The 20,011-nt window shown below is 56.0% G+C and overlaps 2 protein-coding genes across 5 annotated transcripts in view; both read left to right on the top strand.

The window, feature by feature from the left end:
* Positions 1-9,755, top strand: part of MAPKBP1 (mitogen-activated protein kinase binding protein 1) — a 52,835-nt gene extending 43,080 nt beyond the window's left edge. For 3 of the 4 annotated variants that reach the window (XM_025390745.1, XM_025390746.1, XM_025390747.1), the window contains 14 exons: positions 87-198; positions 413-476; positions 725-859; positions 1,148-1,281; positions 1,487-1,542; positions 2,737-2,973; positions 3,502-3,668; positions 3,895-4,040; positions 4,155-4,352; positions 4,523-4,607; positions 4,867-5,150; positions 5,375-5,989; positions 6,412-6,497; positions 7,132-9,755. In XM_025390745.1, coding sequence (XP_025246530.1) covers positions 87-198; positions 413-476; positions 725-859; positions 1,148-1,281; positions 1,487-1,542; positions 2,737-2,973; positions 3,502-3,668; positions 3,895-4,040; positions 4,155-4,352; positions 4,523-4,607; positions 4,867-5,150; positions 5,375-5,989; positions 6,412-6,497; positions 7,132-7,359 — 2,547 coding nt within the window. In that variant the 3' untranslated portion in view covers positions 7,360-9,755. The remainder of the gene's footprint in view (positions 1-86; positions 199-412; positions 477-724; positions 860-1,147; positions 1,282-1,486; positions 1,543-2,736; positions 2,974-3,501; positions 3,669-3,894; positions 4,041-4,154; positions 4,353-4,522; positions 4,608-4,866; positions 5,151-5,374; positions 5,990-6,411; positions 6,498-7,131) is intronic. The other variant, XM_025390749.1, reaches the window with a different exon arrangement.
* Positions 9,756-9,940: 185 nt separating this feature from the next.
* JMJD7 (jumonji domain containing 7) lies at positions 9,941-19,967 on the top strand. Its single transcript, XM_025390752.1, has 8 exons — positions 9,941-10,044; positions 17,149-17,302; positions 17,379-17,632; positions 17,997-18,053; positions 18,534-18,629; positions 18,857-18,933; positions 19,163-19,322; positions 19,450-19,967. The coding sequence occupies exons 1-8, from the start codon at positions 9,981-9,983 to the stop codon at positions 19,536-19,538; spliced, it is 951 nt and encodes a 316-aa protein (XP_025246537.1). The 5' UTR covers positions 9,941-9,980; the 3' UTR covers positions 19,539-19,967.
* The last annotated feature ends 44 nt before the right edge of the window (positions 19,968-20,011 follow it).

A 20,011-nucleotide genomic window follows, 5' to 3' on the forward strand; every position in this document is an offset into this window, starting at 1 on the left:
CCGGATAGGGGATCGGGGACAGAGTGGTGCTGGATGGGAGGGACTGGTACATCCCGTGTCCTCCAGCTGCACACCCTGCTCCTCAGGTGCAGACAGACCCCTCAGGGATCTACATTGCCACCAGCTGTTCCGACAAGAATCTCTCCATTTTTGACTTCTCCTCAGGCGAGTGTGTGGCCACCATGTTTGGCCACTCAGGTGAGTGTAGTCCTGAATACCTGAGTAGAAGCTGATACCTGCGTAAACCTGAGTGAGTTCTACCCCTGAAACTTCACTCTTCTGTTAGTTTCTTGGGACCCGCAGAGCTACCTACCCCTACCCTGCAGCCAACCCCCGTGTCCACTGTTGGGACGGAGAGGACTTGGTTGGGAATTTAAGGTGGCTTATAGGCTGTATTCTTTGTTCTTCACAGAGATTGTCACTGGCATGAAATTTAGTAATGATTGCAAACATCTCATCTCTGTGTCTGGGGACAGGTGAGCAGAAGCCAGCTTCCCTGAGAGGCAGATTCTTACTCTGCCACAGCACCCTGCCCTCCCCTCTCTTCATTTTAGTGATGTCTCTGGGAAGTGGGGTTAACAGGAATATCTCTTGGCTGTGCCTGACCTGAAGTGGAGGGTGGCTCTGGTCTCCTTGCCAACCATGGATAAGGGGAACGAATGGCACTGCCCCCTTCAGAGTTCTGCCCACCCCCGCTTCAGCCAACTGTGTGGCTTTACCCTAGCTGCATATTTGTGTGGCGCCTGAGCTCTGAGATGACCATCAGCATGAGGCAGCGTCTGGCCGAGCTGCGCCAGCATCAGCGGGGCGGCAAGCAGCAAGGACCATCCTCTCCCCAAAGGGCTTCTGGACCCAACCGGTGAGAACAGAATGTGGGCAAGTGATGGGTGGGTGTGCAGATGGTTTGCTGGGAGCTTACCGCACTTCCTCCATGCTCTGGGCCTGCCGTTCACAACTCTGTCTCCCAAGACCTTACCTCTCACACAAGGATCCATGATGTCAGCCTCTTCCCCCTGTTGAGTCTCCTCTCCCCCCACTGAATCTTGTCTTCCCCGCCTTTGAGTCTCCTCTTCCTTCTTCCCCCATTAAGCCTCCTCTCCCCCTGTTGAGTCCCCTATCCCCATGCCCTTCCTTGTCTCGGACTCAGGCACCAGGCCCCATCGATGCTGTCTCCTGGACCTGCTCTCTCATCAGACAGTGACAAGGAGGGAGAAGATGAGGGGACTGAAGAAGAACTTCCAGCACTGCCCGTCCTTGCCAAGAATACCAAGAAAGCACTGGGTCCGTGGCAGTTGGGTGTGGGGGCAGATAGTCCCTCGTTGGTATAATGGCTAGATATGGTTTTTCTGGGACTCTGGGGCGAGAGCGGTGTGAGCTGAGGAAACTGAGGCATCATTGTGGCCACACAGGGTATGGGTTGATGGGGCCAGGGCTCCAGGGGTGGGTGGGCAGGAGACACCTGCCCTGACTGCCTGTTTCTGTCTAGCCTCGGTCCCCAGCCCTGCCTTGCCCCGAAGCCTGTCCCACTGGGAGATGAGTCGGGTGAGTCACCATTGTTAAAATGTTCTTCCAAGGTTAGAGGAGGCAAAGGAAGGTGTGAGAACGGGGCTTTCTGGGCCTGGTAGGGGTATTGGGGCATGGGGTCTGCCCACATGCTGCACTCCTGTATCCAAGGAAGGCCTTGTCAGGGAAGTTGAAGCAGCTGGGCCAGTCCTGGGTACGGGGGTGAAGAAAGCCCAGGTATTTCCTTCTTGTGGACCAGATGAGGTGGATGGAACACAGAGTTAGTCAGCACTGGGGAGGTGTGGCACTTATTCAGCTGCCTGGTGCCTGGAAGTAAATATCATCAGAGAACAGCTCAAGGTGGAGAGGACAAAGGGCCTCTAAGCCAGATAGAACTAAAGTGCAGGAAATCAAGGATCCAAAGAGCGGAGATCTGGAGAAACAGTAGTTCTAAAGACCCCGGTTAGGAGGTAAGCAGAGAACTTCCAGAATAGTTAGAGGGAAAAGGCCATGAGGGGACCCATAACTGAGTGACTGCTCTGGGGTGGCCAGAGGGGGATCAAGGTTCAGAGCAGATCCCCAAGCACCAGTACCTTCCGTTGTCAGCAACAGTTTCACAGAGTGATGATGCTCTGATGTCTCTGGAGCATCCTGACCGTCCAGGGGTCTCAGGCCTGGGCTATAGGTTTGTCCTTGGTGCTGTGAAGGGACTTTGGGGCCCCCAGCCATTGGAGTGATTAGGGTAGAGAGGCAAAAGTGAGGTAGAGAGGCAAAAGGAGTGGTTGGGGTAGACAGGCAGAAGTGGCCTTTGCCCTTGGCTGGGTTTCTTGGAGGACTCTTGGTCGTAAGTGGTTGCTGGTGGGGCCGTCCTCAGAGCAGGAGACTTTGAGAGACCTTTGAGGCGTCCATGATACCAGGTGAAGGCTGAGACTAGAGGTTCATGTGCCTGAGGATGTGGAGTGCAGCTAAGAGCATGAACTCTGGAGCCAGACTAACCTGCAGGCCACTTCCTGTCTGTGGGATGCGGCCTGGTCACTTAAGCCCCCTGCGCTTCAGTCTCCTCATCTGTAAAACAAGGATTATACTAGTGCCTGTTTCAAAAGGTTGCTGTGAGGATGAAGTAAGCTAATATGTGTAGTGTGCCAGGCACATAGTAAGGGATATGTGGATATTTGTTGATCTTACTGTGTGGTGGTGGTTGTTACTCCTCCCCCACACCCTGCCTCCCACCAGGCACAGGAGTCCGTGGGGTTCCTGGACCCAGCTCCTGCAGCCAACCCAGGACCCAGAAGAAGGGGGCGCTGGGCTCAGCCAGGTGTGGAGCTGAGCGTTCGATCCATGCTGGACCTACGGCAGCTGGAAACGCTGGCTCCAAGCCCACGGGGCCCTAGCCAGGAGTCGCTGCCCACCATCTCATCTGGTCCCAGGAAGCATGGGCAGCAGGCCCTTGAGACTTCACTCACTAGCCAGGTGAGCCCGCTTTCTCCCAGCTCTCCAGAGAGCTCCAAGGGGCCTTAGGCAGCCTTTGCCACTAGCTGGGACCTGAGCACTGGTCCAGCTATGCTTGCTCTGCCCCTGTGGCACATGGGTAACCTGAACTGCAAAGCCAGGATGAGGCTGGCTGGGCCGTATGGTTTGGTCATCAGGGTAGGCAGGGGAGGGGTTGGGGTAGAGAGGCAAAAGTGGCCTTTGTCCTGGGCTGGGTTTCTTGGAGGACTCTTGGTATTAAGTGGTAGCTGGAGGTTGGCGGCCCAGAGTGCTAATATAGTTCATCCAGAAGCTCACATCAGCAGCTGGAGCCCAGCCTGGCTTCTTGGTGTCTGTCCTTCAGCTCCCCCTAGAATTAGTGCACAGCACATCTTTACTCACCTCCACCTCTTCTCCATGGGGAGGGTTGGCCCCCAGGATACTCAGGGCTTAACCACCAGCTACCACTGCCTCATCTGCCACCTCTTCTCACGCCAGTTGCTCTGGTAACGTCCCTTTGCCTGTTCCCAGAATGAAAAGTCCCCTCGGCCTCAGGCTTCCCAACCCTGTGCCTGTCCCCGTATTATCCGATTATTGTCACAAGAGGAAGGGGTCTTTGCCCAAGATCTGGAACCTGCACCCGTTGAAGATGGTATTGTCTACCCAGAGCCGAGTGACAGCCCCACCATGGATACCAGGTAAGGATCCTGCCCTGGCCAGACCTCGTGGGCTGTGCAGCACCCCCGTCTTCCCCTCCCTGTGAGTGTTCTTTAGTTGAGGGAGGGTTGGCCCCCGGGATACTCAGGGCTTTCCTTCTAGCTCACCACTGCCTCATCCCTCACCCTGATCACAGGCAGGAGTCCAGCAGGGCTGCTGCCCACCTCTGCTCACTGCCTTTTCTTCTCCCTGCTGGAATCCTGGCAGTGAGTTCCAGGTGCAGGCTCCAGCCCGGGGAACTCTGGGAAGAGTGTACCCAGGCAGCAGAAGCTCAGAAAAGCACAGCCCTGACAGTGCCTGCTCTGTGGATTACAGCAGCAGCTGCCTTTCCAGCCCCGAGCACCCCACTGAAGGTGAGGCTGCAGCCTGGAGGGAGGGGTCATGGTGGGTGGGGCCTGGAGGTGGGTGGGGAGGCTCTGGCAACAGATGGGTGCAGTGTAATGCCTCTCTCCCCTCCCCACACCCAGACTCTGAGAGCACGGAGCCCCTCAGTGTGGATGGCATCTCTTCAGACCTTGAAGAGCCAGCTGAGGGTGATGAAGAAGAGGAGGAAGAGGAGGGAGGCATGGGCCCCTATGGGCTGCAGGAGGGCAGCCCCCAGACTCCAGACCAGGAGCAGTTTCTGAAACAGCACTTTGAGACTCTGGCCAATGGAGCTGCTCCAGGTGTGGTCAGAGGGCCAGCATTTAGTGCCTGCAATTTGCCCTTCTCCCCTCCTTGCCTACCTGAGAGGAGGGTCCCAGGGTATAGGCAGTGGCTGGGGGTCTCAGGGAGGCAAAATCTGTGTCAAGGGCTTGATTTCTGCCCCAATTCATGATTTCTCTGACCCTGGTAGGGGCCCCAGTGCAGGTGCCAGAGAGGTCAGAGTCTCGGAGCATCTCTTCACGATACCTGTTGCAAGTACAGACCCGCCCACTCAGGTACAGAGGCCCCTCCCCCCAGCAGCAGCTCCAGCTCTCCTGGCCTCCCAGGGCTGCTGCCCTCTCCTCCAGTGTTCTCTCTCCATGCCTGGGGTGTTTAGCACTCCCAGTTTTGGGCTAACTTGGCCTTTTCCCAGCCCTGTCTGGCTTTGTGCTTGTCCTTCTCTCCTAGTGCCCTGGTGCTATCAGTTTTTTGCCATTTTGGCAGGGAGGAGCATGGAGCCTTCTCTGTTTCTTCTTTCACATTTCCTCCCTATAGGGAACCATCCCCTTCCTCCTCAAGCCTGGCACTGATGTTGAGACCAGCCCAGGTGCCACAGGCATCTGGTGAGCAGCCGAGAGGCAATGGTGCCAGTCCCCCTGGAGCACCCCCGGAGGTAGAACCGTCCTCCGGCAATCCTAGCCCCCAGCAGGCAGCCTCTGTGCTGTTGCCACGATGCCGTCTCAACTCTGACAGCAGCTGGGCTCCCAAGAGAGTGGCCACAGCCAGCCCCTTATCTGGACTCCAGAAGGCCCAGTCTGTGCACAGTCTGGTGCCACAGGGTGAGGAGCCTGCTGGGCTCAGGGCTGGGGTGTAGGGTGTGTGGAACACATGTACATGCTGGAGGAGGGAGGGCCTAGTGTGGCCCTGATGTGTCACTGTGCTGGCCACTGGGTGTCCCTTAATGGGCATGTGGAGGGGAACAGCAGCTCTTTGAGATTGGGCATTGGCATCTGGGATGCCTTCCTCGCCACCTGACCTGCGTATACCTCTGTCTCCTTTGCAGAAAGAGTTGAGGCTGGTCTACAGGCCCCTTCACCAGGCCCACTGCTCTCTCAGGAGATGGAAGCTCAGGATGGTCTGGGCTCCCTGCCCCTAGCTGATGGTCCTCCGTCTCGGCCTCACTCCTATCAGAACCCCACCACCAGTTCCATGGCCAAGATATCCCGCAGTATCTCTGTTGGGGAGAACCTGGGCCTGGTGGCTGAACCTCAAGCTCCTGCCCCCATCCGAGTCTCACCACTCAGCAAGCTGGCCCTGCCCAGCCGGGCTCACCTGGTCCTGGACATCCCCAAACCACTGCCTGACCGTCCTACCCTGGCTGCATTCTCTCCTGTCACCAAAGGCCGGACCCCTGGCGAGGCAGAAAAGCCTGGCTTCCCATTGGGCCTAGGAAAAGCTCACAGTACAACTGAGAGATGGGCCTGTTTGGGGGAGGGTACCACTCCCAAGCCTAGGACAGAGTGCCAGGCTCATCCTGGGCCCAGCAGCCCCTGTGCCCAGCAACTGCCAGTCAGCAGCCTCCTCCGAGGCCCTGAAAACTTGCCGGCCCCACCCCCTGAGAAGACTCCCAACCCCATGGAATGCACCAAGCCAGGGGCAGCCCTAAGCCAGGACTCAGGTGTGCACAGCTCCCCAGCTCTTATCTCCTGCCCCATCCTTTCTCTCCCGTCTCTGTTGGCCGCTCTCTGGCTCCATCTCATTTCTGTGGGTTCAGCTTCTGGTGTTTCTCGGCCTCTCTGCTCCTGTCTCAGGTCCATAAGTCACACCCCTGATGGTGAGACCCTCCTGCTAACCTTCATGATTTCCTTCTGACCCACTTGCCCATTCAGTGGCTTCTGAACTTGGGGCTGGCCCTCTCCTCTGGACCTTGTTTGTGTGGTGTTGGGGAGGCCATTGGAAGAGAAGGCAAGAGGAAGGGACTGAGGGCAAGTTGGGGGTGCAATGCTGAGGGCTAGGTCTCTCCTGCTCTGAGTGTCTTGGGTGCGGAGGCCTGAAAGGGCTGCATGTTGGGTCTCACTGAGCCATATCCGTCTCTTTCAGAGCCAGCGGTAAGCCTGGAGCAGTGTGAGCAGCTGGTGGCAGAGCTCCGCGGTAGCGTGCGCCAGGCCGTGCGGCTCTACCACTCGGTGGGTGTTAGGTGCCCCCCGGCAGGAGGGTGAGCACATCAGTAGTGCTGGGTGTTTCAGATAGCCATGTCCAGAATGGCATACTAAGGCTGTTACGCTGACAGGGTGGAACACTCAAGAGCATCTTGGGCAGCATAGGTGAGGGGATTAGAGGCCAGGCTAGCCTCTTGAACCAGGCACCTGCGGTCATTTCTGGTTAAGAGCTGGAGACTTCCCTCAGGAGGTGAGGCCTGGAGAGACCACATCTCCTAGTTGGCTCAGGACAATCCCAGTTTATGTTGTCCCAGTGTAATTATTAATGGCATCCTTTTTCATATCCACGGTTTGGCCCCCTTAGACATAGGGGACAGTCCAAGAAGGCCCAAACTTTGAAAGAGAAAGCAGATTCTGCCAGAGTTGTCATAAGGAGTTGTTTGTAAGATGTAGATGGTTCTGCAATCCGATGGGATCCACTTTGGGGATCACCCCCAGAATCTGCCGCATCCCATGTCCCCTGGCCATACACGCTGATCTTGGCAGGTAGGGTTCCCAGCTAGTCCCTTCTTCTGAGGCAGGCTGGACCGAGGTGGGGCTTCTCCCTTTTATATGTCTGCTGACAGGCTCCCCCACCTCACTTCTGGGGGTCCTGTTTCAGGTGGCTGGCTGCAAGATGCCCTCAGCAGAGCACAGTCGGATCGCCCAGCTCCTCAGAGACACCTTCTCTTCAGTGCGACAGGAGCTGGAAGCCCTGGCTGGGGCAGTGCCGTCCAGCCCAGGCGGCAGCCCTGGGGCTGTGGGAGCCGAGCAGACACAGGCCCTGCTGGAGCAATACTCGGAACTGTTGCTTCGAGCCGTGGAACGGCGCATGGAACGCAAACTCTGAGTTCCGGAAGCCTGTCCCAAGTGAATGAATGCCTCAGCGATTCCAAACTGCAGCCCCTCTGCCACTCACCAAAATGCACGGGGCTGTTTGGATTGGAAAGCAGGGAGCAGTGTTCAGAGGCAAAGCAGCCTTCCCAGCCGCTCCTCATAGGGCGCCTGTATTTATTAATTTATTTCCCTGACTGTTGCCTCACTTCCTTGGAACTCCTGCCTCCACAGCCCCTCCAGTGGCAGGGACAGGTCTTGGGTCTTTGTCATCTTGGTGCTGTGAGAGGTAGGAGGGCAGCTTGCCCCATCTCGGAATCTGGGAAGGGCTGGCCCTCTCTTAGAAGCCATTTGAAATTTCTGCAGGGATCAGCTCCCTGGGGTGGAGCATACACAGGGTACTCTGGGGTCGAGGTGAGGTGATGTGGTGTTCAGGGCCCTTCAGCCAACTGTGGGCCTTCACTTCTACCTCCACTTCCCCTCTCACACCAGCTGCACTCCCCTGGCTGCCAGAGCAGGGTGGTTTCCCCCAATACCTGGCAGCTCAGAAAGGCAGAGCCGTCAGGCCCTCCAGGGTGTCCCCAGCCATCAGGAGACTTGAATTGGTATTAGGACCTGAGCCCCCACATTCCACTCCTATTCTCCCTCCAAGAGGGGCCCAGCATTGTCTTTCCCTGTGACCCCTTTCTCTCCTGGCCAGAACTTGAGCCAGCTGTGGGATGTTGCTGCGGGACAGTAAGCCCTCACCTGGGCAAACATGAAGCTCTGGCCTCCTTTCCTCAGCCCCTTGTTCTTCCCTGTTCTCCAGCCTTGGACCCCAGCCGGCTGCTGGAGCCCAGAGGCCACCTTCTCCCTGCATCCTGAGTGATGCTCAGTCAGAAGCCTGTGTTGGAACGTCCTTCGTTTACAGGGCGCTGGCCCACCTCCTGAGGACCTCGGCCACAGATGAGATCACACGCATGCATGTGCACACACGTACACACACACACACACACACACACCCCGCTACCTGCACAGCATGCAGTTGGGTGTTGGTTGCTAGAGTATCCGGCTGGCGGCTGTGTGCCTGGTTTGCTCACATCCTGCCTCAGCTTCACCACCCTGGCTTATGTGGATCACATATCAGGGAGCAGAAAAGGGGCGCAGCACACTAAGTGAACCCAGATTCTGGATTCTTGGTGTCCACAGCCTAGCTGATAGGAGATGGCCCACAGGACACCTGGTTGAGGTAGAAGGAGCCTCCTCAAAGGCAGTGCTGGGCACCCACGGGTGTGCTGGATGCTGTGAGAGGAGGGAGGTGCCAGGGCCAAAGGAGACACTAGAAAAGTGGTAGATGGGACAGATAAGTGGCAGAGGTGAGGGGATAGGGTACAATGTAAAAGGGCAGTAATAGGTGTGAGGGGAAGGAGATAGGGGAGCGTAGGAGGTAGAGTGGGACCAAGTTGTGAGGCTGTTAAAGAGTTGAGGAAAGGTGTCTGTGGGCCTTGCTGCTCCCCTCTGCTCCAGGTAAGTCAGAGCAGCTTTACCACAGCTTCAGGCCACAAGAGCCCCTTCACCCGCGCTGCTGTGCGGTAGGCAGAAGCTTATAAATAAATGGGTTCTGGACCAGGTGTGATGGCCCACGCCTTTAATCCCAGCACTTACGGAGACCAAGGCCGGCAGATCACGAGGTCAGGTGATAGAGACAGCCTGGCCAACATGGTGAAACCCTGTCTCTACTAAAAATGCAAAACTTAGCTGGGCCTGGTGGCATGCGCCTGTAATCCCAGCTACTTGGGTGGCTGGGGCAGGAGAATCACTTGAATCCTGGAGGTGGAGGTTGCAGTGAGCCGTGATCGCGCCATTGCACTCCAGCCTGGGTGACAAAGAGAGACGCCATCTCAAAAAAAAAAAAAAGAAATGGGTTCTGAAGGGTGCCCAGCTCCGGGACATCAGCCTGAGTGCGCTTGAGCTGCTCCAAACCTGGCCATTCCCCACTCCTCTAGCACCGCCACCCGCATGGCCCCGGAACTCCCGCTGCGCGCCGACCTCCCACACCAGCCGTGCCCACCGCAGGTGGGACTCAGGTTCGCCCTCTGGGCCAGGTCCTTCACGAGGAGGGAGCTTCCCTCCGCCTGATGTTTGTGAGAACGTGGCCGCCCTTTTCCTGCCCTCTGCCCCATGTGGGTGAGGGGCGTCGTGGCCTGGCCGGCGCCCCGTCCCCTTCTGCATGTCTGAGGCCACCGGCAACCGCCGCCCAACTCCAGATTCGCCCCCGCCCAGTTTTGAAAGCCCCTTATTTATAACTTTTCTACTTTGTGCAGGTCGCGGCGCTTCCCGCCGCCTGTTCGGCTGCACGGGGCGGGGGGCTGTTTTTAACGTGCCCGTTTGTACTGATGTATGAACTTGTTAATAAACACAATTGTTTGTTAATCCTGGGATGCCGGCCAGTGGGTGGGGCAGGCGGAAGCAGGCGCCGCTGCTCGCTCCACCGCTTCGGTGGCGGAACCGGCTGTGCTACCAGGGCAGGACGGGGCGGGTTGCTGGGGGTGTGGCCTGCGGCGGGGGCCTCGGGAAGGGCGGGGCGAGGGTCTGGGGGGTGTGGCCTGCGGCGGGACGTCGGGTTGAGGCGGGGTCTCGGCCAGCTCAGACGCAGCCATGGCGGAGGCGGTTTTGGACGCCGTGAGGAGGGAGTTACGAGAATTCCCGGCCGCTGCAAGGGGTGAGTGGGCTCTGCAAGAGGCTGCGGCGATCTCCGAACATGGGAGGGGCCCTGGGATGCCGCTGACACCGGGGACTCGGAACCTCGCGTGTGCGACTGGCCTAAGGCCCCGCTCGGGTTGCTCTTCTGTCACAACCCGCTTCCCTCCCCGAGTGTTCGCGCACTCCCGCGGCTTCCTGGGTGACTGTTCATGTCATTCCCGAGGCCCGGTGCCGTCTTGACCGTGGTCGTGGCGAAGCCCTGTGTTTCCCACAGTCTTGAGCAGTTTGCTGGTACCCTTGTTGAAAGCGCATCAAAGGCACACAGGTGGTGGCCGGATTTCTCCCCCACGTGCCCCACCTCCGGCCCCAACTCCCCTCTCCCACTTCGGGAGGACTGCAGGCTGACCAAATGGTCCCTGGCTCTTCCCCTGCTGAGTTTTTATTCCTTTTCTTTCTTCCTCTCTTCTCTTCTTTTTTCTATTTTTAAATGATTTCTTCCCACTGAACAGCAACACAGGCACATGTATATGTGATGGGTATGTAATATATAATGGTATGCAATGTAAATGAAGCAAGGTTCCCTCCCAGCCCCAGTTTGCATTCTTCCAGAAAGATTGTTTATATCTGTGCACACATGACTTTTTACACTTTTTTTGTACAAATAGTAGCCTGCTAAACATACTCTTCTGCACCATGTATCTTGGAGATCATTTCACATTCCTCTACCTCAGTCTTTTTCACTTACTCATTTAGGTCATGTCCAGTCTGTTGTTTTTAATAATGCTGCAACGAATGCTTTGAGTATTGATTTAACAAATACTTATTCAGCGTCTCTGTGTGCCAGGTTCTGTTCACTGTGTTTGAGATACATCACTGAACAAAACAAATCTCTCTCCTTTACATTCTGTGCCCTGTTACATTCTAAGTGAGAAGGTGAACAGTTAATCACAGGTGTACTGAATGAGTAAGTTGTAGAGTAGAAGTAGGTTAGAAGGCAAGTGCAGGCAAAGCCCTTGGTGGGAGTGTGCCCGATGTGTTCAGGAAGCAGTGAAGAAGCCAGTCTGCAGGAGCAGGGTCTTTGTGCACATGTGTGAGTATTTTTATTGGTTAAATTCTTTATATATATATTTTTTGAGACAGGGTCTTACTCTGTCAGCCAAGCTGGAGTGCAGTGGCACAATCAGAGCTCGCTGCACCTCGACCTCTCAGGTTCAAGAGATCCTCCTGCTTCAGCGCCTGGGAGTAGCTGAGACTATAGGCATGCACCACCATGCCTGGTTAATTTTTTTGAATTTTAGTAGAGACCAGGTGGTCTCAAATTCCTAGGCTCAAGCAATCCTTCCACCTCGGAATTCCAAAGTTTCGGAACACCGTGGAACGCATAAGCTGCTGCTCCCAGCCTTGTTAGTTAAATTCTTAGTAGAGTTATGGGGTCAAAGGAATTGTTTGGATCCCTTTTGAAATTTTCTCACTTTGAAGCCCCAGGAGAGAAAAGCAGCCATTCTCTAAAAATGGTGAGCAAGTAAAATCCCTAATTGCAGAAGTCCAAAGGGTGAAAAAATGGCAGTTTCCACGTATTTCCAGAATCCCAGGCTGTGTTCAGTACTCACGCCTGTAATCTTAGCACTTCAGGAGGCCAAGGTGATGTAGCAGGATGAGCCGCAGACAAAACTCCTCAGACACCGGATTAAAGAAAGAAGAGGTTTTTTATTCGGCCGGGAGCATCGGCAGACTCGTGTCTTAAGAACCGAGCTCCAGCCGGGCGCAGTGGCTCAAGCCTGTAATCCCAGCACTTTGGGAGGCCGAGACGGGCGGATCACGAGGTCAGGAGATCGAGACCATCCTGGCTAACACGGTGAAACCCCGTCTCTACTAAAAATTACAAAAAACTAGCCGGGCGAGGTGGCGGGCGCCTGTAGTCCCAGCTACTCGGGAGGCTGAGGCAGGAGAATGGCGTGAACCCGGGAGGCGGAGCTTGCAGTGAGCCGAGATCTGGCCACTGCACTCCAGCCTGGGTGACAGAGCGAGACTCTGCCTCAAAAAAAAAAAAAAAAAAAAAGAACCGAGCTCCTTGAAAAAGAAATACTTGGCCTTTTTAAAGGCTTACAACTTTAAGGGGTCCACGTGAAAGGGTCGTGATAAACTGAGCAAGCGTGGGAAACGTGACTGGGGCTGACATGCATCAGCTAACAGAACAGAAAGTTTTACAATGCTTTTTTCATACAGTGTCTGGAACTTACAGATAACACAAGTAGTTTAGACCAGGGGTTGATGTTATTATTACTTTGTTTAACTCCTAGGGCCGGGTGGTGGTGCCAAGGTTGTCTGGCTATTTATCTTACTTTTGTTTCTTTCTCTCTTTTCTCCTGTCTTGTGAACTAGGCAAGGTGGGGGTAGGAAGGCAGCAGAATAGTAGTGGTCTCCTTCCTTAGTGAGAGGATCTCTTGAGGCCAGGAGTTCAAGACCAGCCTGGGCAACATAGTGAGACACCATCATGTGTGGTGGCATGTGCCTGTAGTCCCACCTGTTCAGGAGGCTGAGGCAAGAGGATTGCTTGAGTCTGGTAGTTTTGATGACAGTGGCGGCAGTCGAGTGGATGCTGTCATCATGCTGGCTGCAGTGGGGAGGCACGAGTCGGGCAGCAGAAGCGGCTCTGGGAGTGGCAGTGGTAGTAGTGAGTCCCCTGTTCCCTGCATCCCTGAGGCAGCCGACTGCACCACCCCCACCCTCACACAGCTGGGCAGGACCTGCTCTTAAGCCCAGACCCTCTGCTGCAGCCTCAACCTCGCTCCCCGCCATATCCCAGAAGCCCACGAGCACCCTGCCAAAGGTGCAGCCGGGACTTGTAGGGCCAGCCCCAGGACCATCAGGCTTATTTGTGTGGGGTGGTCAGGGCTGCCGTGCCATCTGCACCTTGCCCGCTGCCACTGTGGGGAAAATGCAAAGAGGAGGTGCAGCTGGGCCGCATGCTCCACAGAGCTGGCAGGAACTGGAGACAAGTGGGAGCCCCACCCCTTCCAAGTGGTAGAGTGGGAGCTCCCTAGGCACAATTGCAACCACCCAAGCCAGGGCTGCAAATCAGGTACCCCTGTGCTCTTGGGAGCCAGGAGCAGGCAGAAGCCCCACCCTCCTGGCTGCAGCTGCAGCTGTGGGGCCAGGCATCTCTGCACTCTTGGGGGCCCAGGAAGGCCCCTTTCTGCTGACACAGGCTCGGAAGTGCCTGATCCTGCTGTCTGGCTTTCCCCACTGTCAGCACCTGATCTGATCATGGAGCAAAGTTGAGGCCGAACCTGGGTGCTGCTGCGGCTTGGCTGGGTGTGTGAATGCTCTGGGCAGTGCTGACACACCAGCCCCCTACCACCTTGGCCCCCTCCGGCCTTTGGGTGCCAACGAGCATGGGAGGGAAGCCAAGAGGGGCTGAGGGCAGCTCAGTGCTTGCCTGCAGGCGCCCCTTGGCACAAACAGCCTGGGTGCCATGAATGGTGGCAAGAGGCAGATGGGTCCCGGGTGAAGCCTGACCTTCAAGCCAGGGAAGGCCTGAAGCCTGGGGGCTGGGCTGCGGGTCCCATGGACTGGAATGGGAAATTTTGATGCTTTTTCTGGCCCACCCATGGCTGCCCATGGACCAATAGGCATGTACTTCCTCCCCTCTGAGGGCCATAAAAAGCCCCTGACTCAGCCAGACCAGAAGAGACAATGGGACGACCAGCTGCAGGAAGGAGCTGCCCTCTCTGCTGAGAGCTGGAGAGACTCGGCAACCTGCCCACAGACAGGAGCCACTCTAGCCAGGGAAGCAAGCAGGCAAGCCAGCTCTTTCTTTTCCAGTACTCCTGGGCCCAGTGGGGTCTTCTCACTCAGTTACAATTTTTGATCTAAGAACATTCACTTTCCAACTGATTGCAAAGTAAAGGTGACTGGCATGGTGTGGCCACGAGAGATGCAGCATAAGCTCAGAGGTGAACATCAGTGCCGGGACCATTTGGAGCAGGATGTGGTAACCACCAAATGGAGACCAAGGCCTTCTGGCTCGACCTAGAGCACGGATGTAGCAAAGCGAAGTCCTGCAGAGGAGCCATCCTCTCTGCTGAGAGCTGAACACTCGTGGGGATACCCTGGCTGCGGAGAGGAGCTGCCCACTGTGGGTCTCCTCTGAGCTGTTCTATGGCTCAGTAAAGCTCCTCTTTGTCTTGTTAACCCTCTACTTGTCTGTATGTACTTCATTCTTCCTGGATGCAGGACAAGAACTGGGGACGTGCTGAATGGCGGGGCTCAAAGAGCTGTAACATGAAGAGGGCTGAACCATGCGTCTTGCTCGCCACATGGTGGGTGACAAGAAGGAAAGAAGAGCTGCAGCCCTTTGGGGAGCCCAGACCCAGGAGCTCCCCAAGCTGGGGTTCTGACATCCTCTTTAGGGCTCTGCGGTTCCTGGTATCTCCAAGCTTCCAAGCACCACCATGTTTCCTAGTGTCAGCTGTGGAAGCTACTTATGGTATACTTGGTCTAACTGCAGCCTTGCAGGAAACCAGCGCCCATGTTGGCACCTGGAGCTGCCTGCCCCACCGCAGCTCACATACCTGGCTGTGCACAGTGGCCAGACTCCACACTCATTGGCTCACACACACCTCGCCGCCCCACTCGCCCTTGGCAGGTGTGGGATACAGGTTGGTGGCATGAGCCGAGCACAGCCTGCAGGGATGAGTGGGCCCAATGGGCCTGAGCAAAACGGGCAAAGGCATCACTGGCCACAGAGGTTTCCAGCTGGCAAAGCAACACCCCAAAGGTCCGGTGACAGTTTGCGGCTGTGGTGAGCCATTATTGCATCACTGCACTTCAGCCTGGGCAACAGAGCAAGATGCTGTCTCAAAAGAATCTCAGCGAGTACAACAGGGAGATGTACTGAGCCTCAGACCACTGTCTCCCAAGGTGACTGCTTGGATGGGCTGGCATGACTGGGAAGGCCTTTGCCACTTTCCTATCTCCTGGATCCCATATCTAGTGGACGGGTGCCATCTTGCCTCTAGCCAGGGAAGCAAGCAGGCATGCCAGCTCTTTCCTTTCCAGTATTCCTGGGCCCACGGGGGTCTTCTCACTCAGTTACAATTTTTGATCTAAGAACATTCACTTTCCAACTGATCAGAAAGTAAAGGTGACTAACATGGTGTGGCTGTGAGAGATGCAGCGTAACCTCAGAGGTGAACATCAGTGCTGGGACCATTTGGAGCAGGATGTAGTAACCACCAAATGGACACCAAGGCCTTCTGGCTCGACCTAGAGCATAAATGTAGCAAAGCAAAGCCCTGTACACTTTATAAAAACCAGCAAAAAGACATTCCAGTCTGAGTGAGCAGCTGGGACAAAGTCAGGTACCACCTGAATAGAGGGTGTGTGGCAGGGGCAGGCACAAGACAGGAAATCAGACTGGAAGAGTAGGTTGTTCTTGGTCGTGCGTGCCAAGGCAGGCGGCATTCTCTAAGGAGCAGTGGTAAGCCATCGAGGCATTTGTTACTAGGGGTATGGCAAGATGAGATTGTATCTTCAGGAGATGACTGAGGCTATGATGATGAATACTTTGAGAGGGAGTGGAATTAAGCCAGAGAAACCAGCTAGTTCACTGCCGCAACCATCCAGCCAGGATGCTGGAGACTTCTATTCAACATTAGGCAAATATTTGCTGATTACATGCTGTGTGTTAGGTACTGTTCTAGGTCCCAGGGGGTGCATCAGCGAACAAGATGAGTGTCTCTGCCCTTGTGGAGTTTACATTCTAGCAAGGGTGACAGAACGATAAACAGTTTATGTACATGAAATATATATATACTTTTTTGAGATAAGGTCTTGCTGTGTCACCCAGACTGGAGTGCCGTGGTATGATGATCGCTCATTGCAGCCTCTAACTCTTGGACTCAAGTGATCCTTCTGCTTCATTCAGCCTGTAGTGTAGCTAGGAGTATAGGTGCATGCCACCATGTCCAGATAATTTTTAGTTTTTTTGTAGAGATGGGGTCTCGCTACCTTGCCAAGGCTGGTCTTGAACTCCCAGCCTCAGCAATCTTCCTGCCTCTGCATCCCAAAGTGCTGGGATTACAGACATGAGCCACCATGTCCAGCCCTAAAATATATAGCATGTTAGATGGCGATGAATACGAAGGAGAAAAAATAGGGAAAGGGGTATAAAGATTTTTGACAGTGGGGAGGGGGACAGATTATAAATTTAGAAAGTATAGTCAGAGAAGGAAGCCTTATCAATGTGATATTTGAGTGAGGACCCAAAGGAGGTAGCTGGAATGTGGATGCCAGTGGAGGAGAGGAGACGGTGGGTTTGAGAGACACAGGAGACAGAATCAACAGGACTTAGAGCCAACCAGTAGGATGATGGGAGTGAAGGAGAAAGAAAGCTGAGTCAAAAAGAGATTTTGATTAGAGGTGACACAGGGCCACTGTAGACCCCTGCACAGGTGCATACCGCACAGCCTGCGGAAGTGCACATGGTGGCCCTGGGTGTCTGGACATGGTGATGCTGTTCAGCAGGACCCAAACCACAGCCCAGCCCTTCCTTTTCCTCCATTGGTGTCATCTGTTAGTTTGTCTCCCTGGGTAAGAAGGTTGTAAATTTCCCAAGATAATTGTGTGATCCCTGATAGCCCCAGATTAGCCAAGCCAAGTGCTCAGTAAATATCACTGTTGAAGGGGGCTTCCCAGAGCCACACCCCACCCAGAATAGCCCGTGGCCATGGGGCCTCAGCCTTACTCATTCTGGAGTTCCCAACACCACTCCATGGTGCCTTTCTGGTAGATGCTGGGAGGCTGGCCCTCCAAGGTGGGAAAGCAGAGAGGGTTCACTGTGCAGACACAGCCCCACGGGCGATTTGGATTATGGGTTGTGTAGCAGCCCCTGGCCCTGTGCACGGTCGGGGCCCATGCTGGCGTGTGTGCGTGATGCTTTCTGCTTTCATTTTCCCTCCTCATCCTTCTATTACTGGTTGTCCAGGGTCCTTTGGTCACCAATGAGCATTTCCCAGTGACAGCCTGGCCTTTCCAGGGAGGGCATCTCTTGGGCTGGGACTGGGTGCTGCTGACTTCAGCCCCTCCATCCCCCATCTTCCTATCTTCCTCTTTCTCTCAGAGCTCAGCGTGCCTCTTGCTGTGCCCTACCTGGACAAGCCCCCAACTCCGCTCCACTTCTACCGGGACTGGGTCTGCCCCAGCAGGCCGTGCATCATCCGCAACGCTCTGCAGCACTGGCCGGCCCTCCAGAAGTGGTCCCTCCCCTATTTCAGGTGGGAGCTGCCCTGGGGTCGGGTGTGAGCAGTGATTACTGGCATCTAAGCATGGGCTGAGCGTCCATTCCTCTAGAGCCACAGTGGGGTCCACGGAGGTGAGCGTGGCTGTGACCCCAGACGGTTACGCGGATGCCGTGAGAGGGGACCGCTTCGTGATGCCAGCTGAACGCCGCGTGCCCCTGAGCTTCGTGCTGGATGTGCTGGAGGGCCGGGCCCAGCACCCCGGGGTCCTCTACGTGCAGAAGCAGTGCTCCAACCTGCCCACCGAGCTGCCCCAGCTGCTGCCTGACCTGGAATCCCATGTGCCCTGGGCCTCAGAAGCCCTGGGTGAGTGGAGGTGGGGTGGTCCTGGCCCAGGGCAGGGAAGATACAGGAAGGAGGGGGTCAGCCTGCTTGCCCTTAGGTGATGACCTGACCTACAGGCTTGGTCCTGTCAGCATCTGGTGCAGCTCACTAAATACATTCCCAGGCCTTGACTTAATCATAGACAAACTACCGAAGATTGTTGTCCTTCCTTCTGCCCCAGGGGAGGGCGGGCCCCTTCCCCAAGCTTTCCCAACCTCTCCCTCTTCTCCCTGACCCCTTTCTTGGGATTCTTCTGTGCTCACCCAGGTTTTGGCTCCGGCATCACCGGATGGCAGCTATCCCCAACCTGGCCTTCCTAACTTGCTCTCTGCCATCTGCCCTGCAGGAAAGATGCCCGATGCTGTGAACTTCTGGCTAGGGGAGGCGGCTGCGGTGACTTCTTGTAGGTGTCGGGAATACAAAGGTGGGGAAGGAGCAGGTGGGGGCAGAGGGAGGGAAGACCCTGGTTGGAGGTTGGACTGACTGTTCTCTAAGATTTCTTTTGGCTTCTAGGACTCGGGCACCACAGAGGGCTTCCCTTGACAGCTGAGGTGGGGGAAGGGACCCATGGCATCGGGGGTGGGTGCATTGTTTCTTCTAGACCCAAAGAAAGCTCCCTAAAGGCCAGCCGGGTCAGGGGGTAGGTGTAGGAGAACTTCCCCTCTTGGTGGAGAGGAGTCCAGGGCCTGGCGAGCATTAAGACCCTGGTAGGTGGAGTTCCAGAATGCCCATCAGAGCCCCTGGCATCTCCAGCCCACTGACTCTGTGTGCTTCTCTTTTGTCATAGGCCGTCTTGGGGTGCAGGGCTCTCAGCATGATGGTTTGCCGCCTCCTGTGCCCCTGCCCTCCATACCCTGCCCCCGGGCCTTCTTTATGTTGGCAGTGCACAAGGACCCCTATGAGAACCTCTACTGCGTGGTCTCAGGAGAGAAGCATTTCCTGTTACATCCGCCCAGCGACCGGCCCTTCATCCCCTATGGTAGGGGATGTGGCCTGCAGGGGCTGGGGAACAGCTGGCCCAAGGGGGAGGGAGGCAGCAAGAGCCTGGGAGGCCAGTTCCCAGGCCTGAGGTGTGGCTGTGGCATCCCCACTGCACCAGGGCCCCTGATCCCCTTGCCCCTGCCCAGGGCTGACTGGGGTGGAGGAGGGTCTGGCAAGTTCCAGGCCGTTTGCAGTTCCCCCACACCCTTCTCCCTTGGGCTCCAGAGCTGTACACGCCGGCAACCTACCAGCTAACCGAAGAGGGCACCTTTAAGGTGGTGGATGAAGAGGCCATGGAGAAGGTGTCTGTCCTGTTCTTGGGCTCTAGGGAGGGAGAAGGGCAGAAGCCTGGCCCTGAAGAGCAGGCACAAAAGATCTGGGGAGGTGGCACCTTGCTCTGAAAAATCCCTAAGTCTGAGGCCTTTCATTGCTGAGCTGAGCAGGGTCTGTGGTGTTGACCTTTGGAAGGGACACAGCCTGAAGTCCTGGGGGGTCTGGGGGGCTGCTCCCTGGCATCTGATGTGTTCCCAGGTGCCCTGGATCCCACTGGACCCCTTGGCGCCAGACCTAGCCCGGTACCCCAGTTACAGTCAGGCCCAGGCCCTTCGCTGTACAGTGCGGGCCGGTGAGATGCTCTATCTGCCGGCTCTGTGGTTCCACCACGTCCAGCAGTCCCAGGGCTGCATTGCAGGTAAGGAGTTGCCCAGGCTGCCCGGGGACAGGCCCTGCCAAGGTCCAGCAGGGCCTCTAGGGGGAGGCTTGGGAGGCTCCAGGTCAGAAGAGCGACCTTCATACTCAAATCCCCATTCTTCCCACAGTGAATTTCTGGTATGACATGGAATACGACCTCAAGTATAGTTACTTCCAGCTGCTCGACTCCCTCACCAAGGCTTCAGGCCTTGACTGATGGAGCACTGGTGAACACGGCCAGGCACGCCTCGGGGGAAGGGGCCAGCCCCTCCCTGGCCGGGTCAATTCTCGAGAGCCTGGAGTGTGCATGCTGGCTGCTGGCCCAGGGTCCAGCATGGCTTGAGATCAACTTTGGAGGATCTTGGAATGTGGTCATGAGGACTCAAGGTGCCAGGCAGGTCTGGGTGAGGGTTCTCAGGAAGTTGCCACACAGGTGAGCGGAGCAGGGATCAGGTGCAGCGGCACCTCTCCCCAGTGCTGTGATGTTGGGAGAGTCACTGCATCTCGGGCATTGGTGTCCTGTCAGTAAACAGATGATAATGGCTCTACCTCACGGGGCTATCATGGGCTTGGAGATGATGTCTATGAGGACCAGCATGGAGCTGGCACACAGGACATGTTGAATAAAAGGTAGCTGTGAGTCGTATGTTCTTTTTTTTTTTTTTTTTTTGAGATGGAGTCTCGCTCTGT

This window comes from Theropithecus gelada, chromosome 7a (genome assembly GCF_003255815.1).
Source record: "Theropithecus gelada isolate Dixy chromosome 7a, Tgel_1.0, whole genome shotgun sequence".
Taxonomy (NCBI): Eukaryota; Metazoa; Chordata; class Mammalia; order Primates; family Cercopithecidae; genus Theropithecus; species Theropithecus gelada.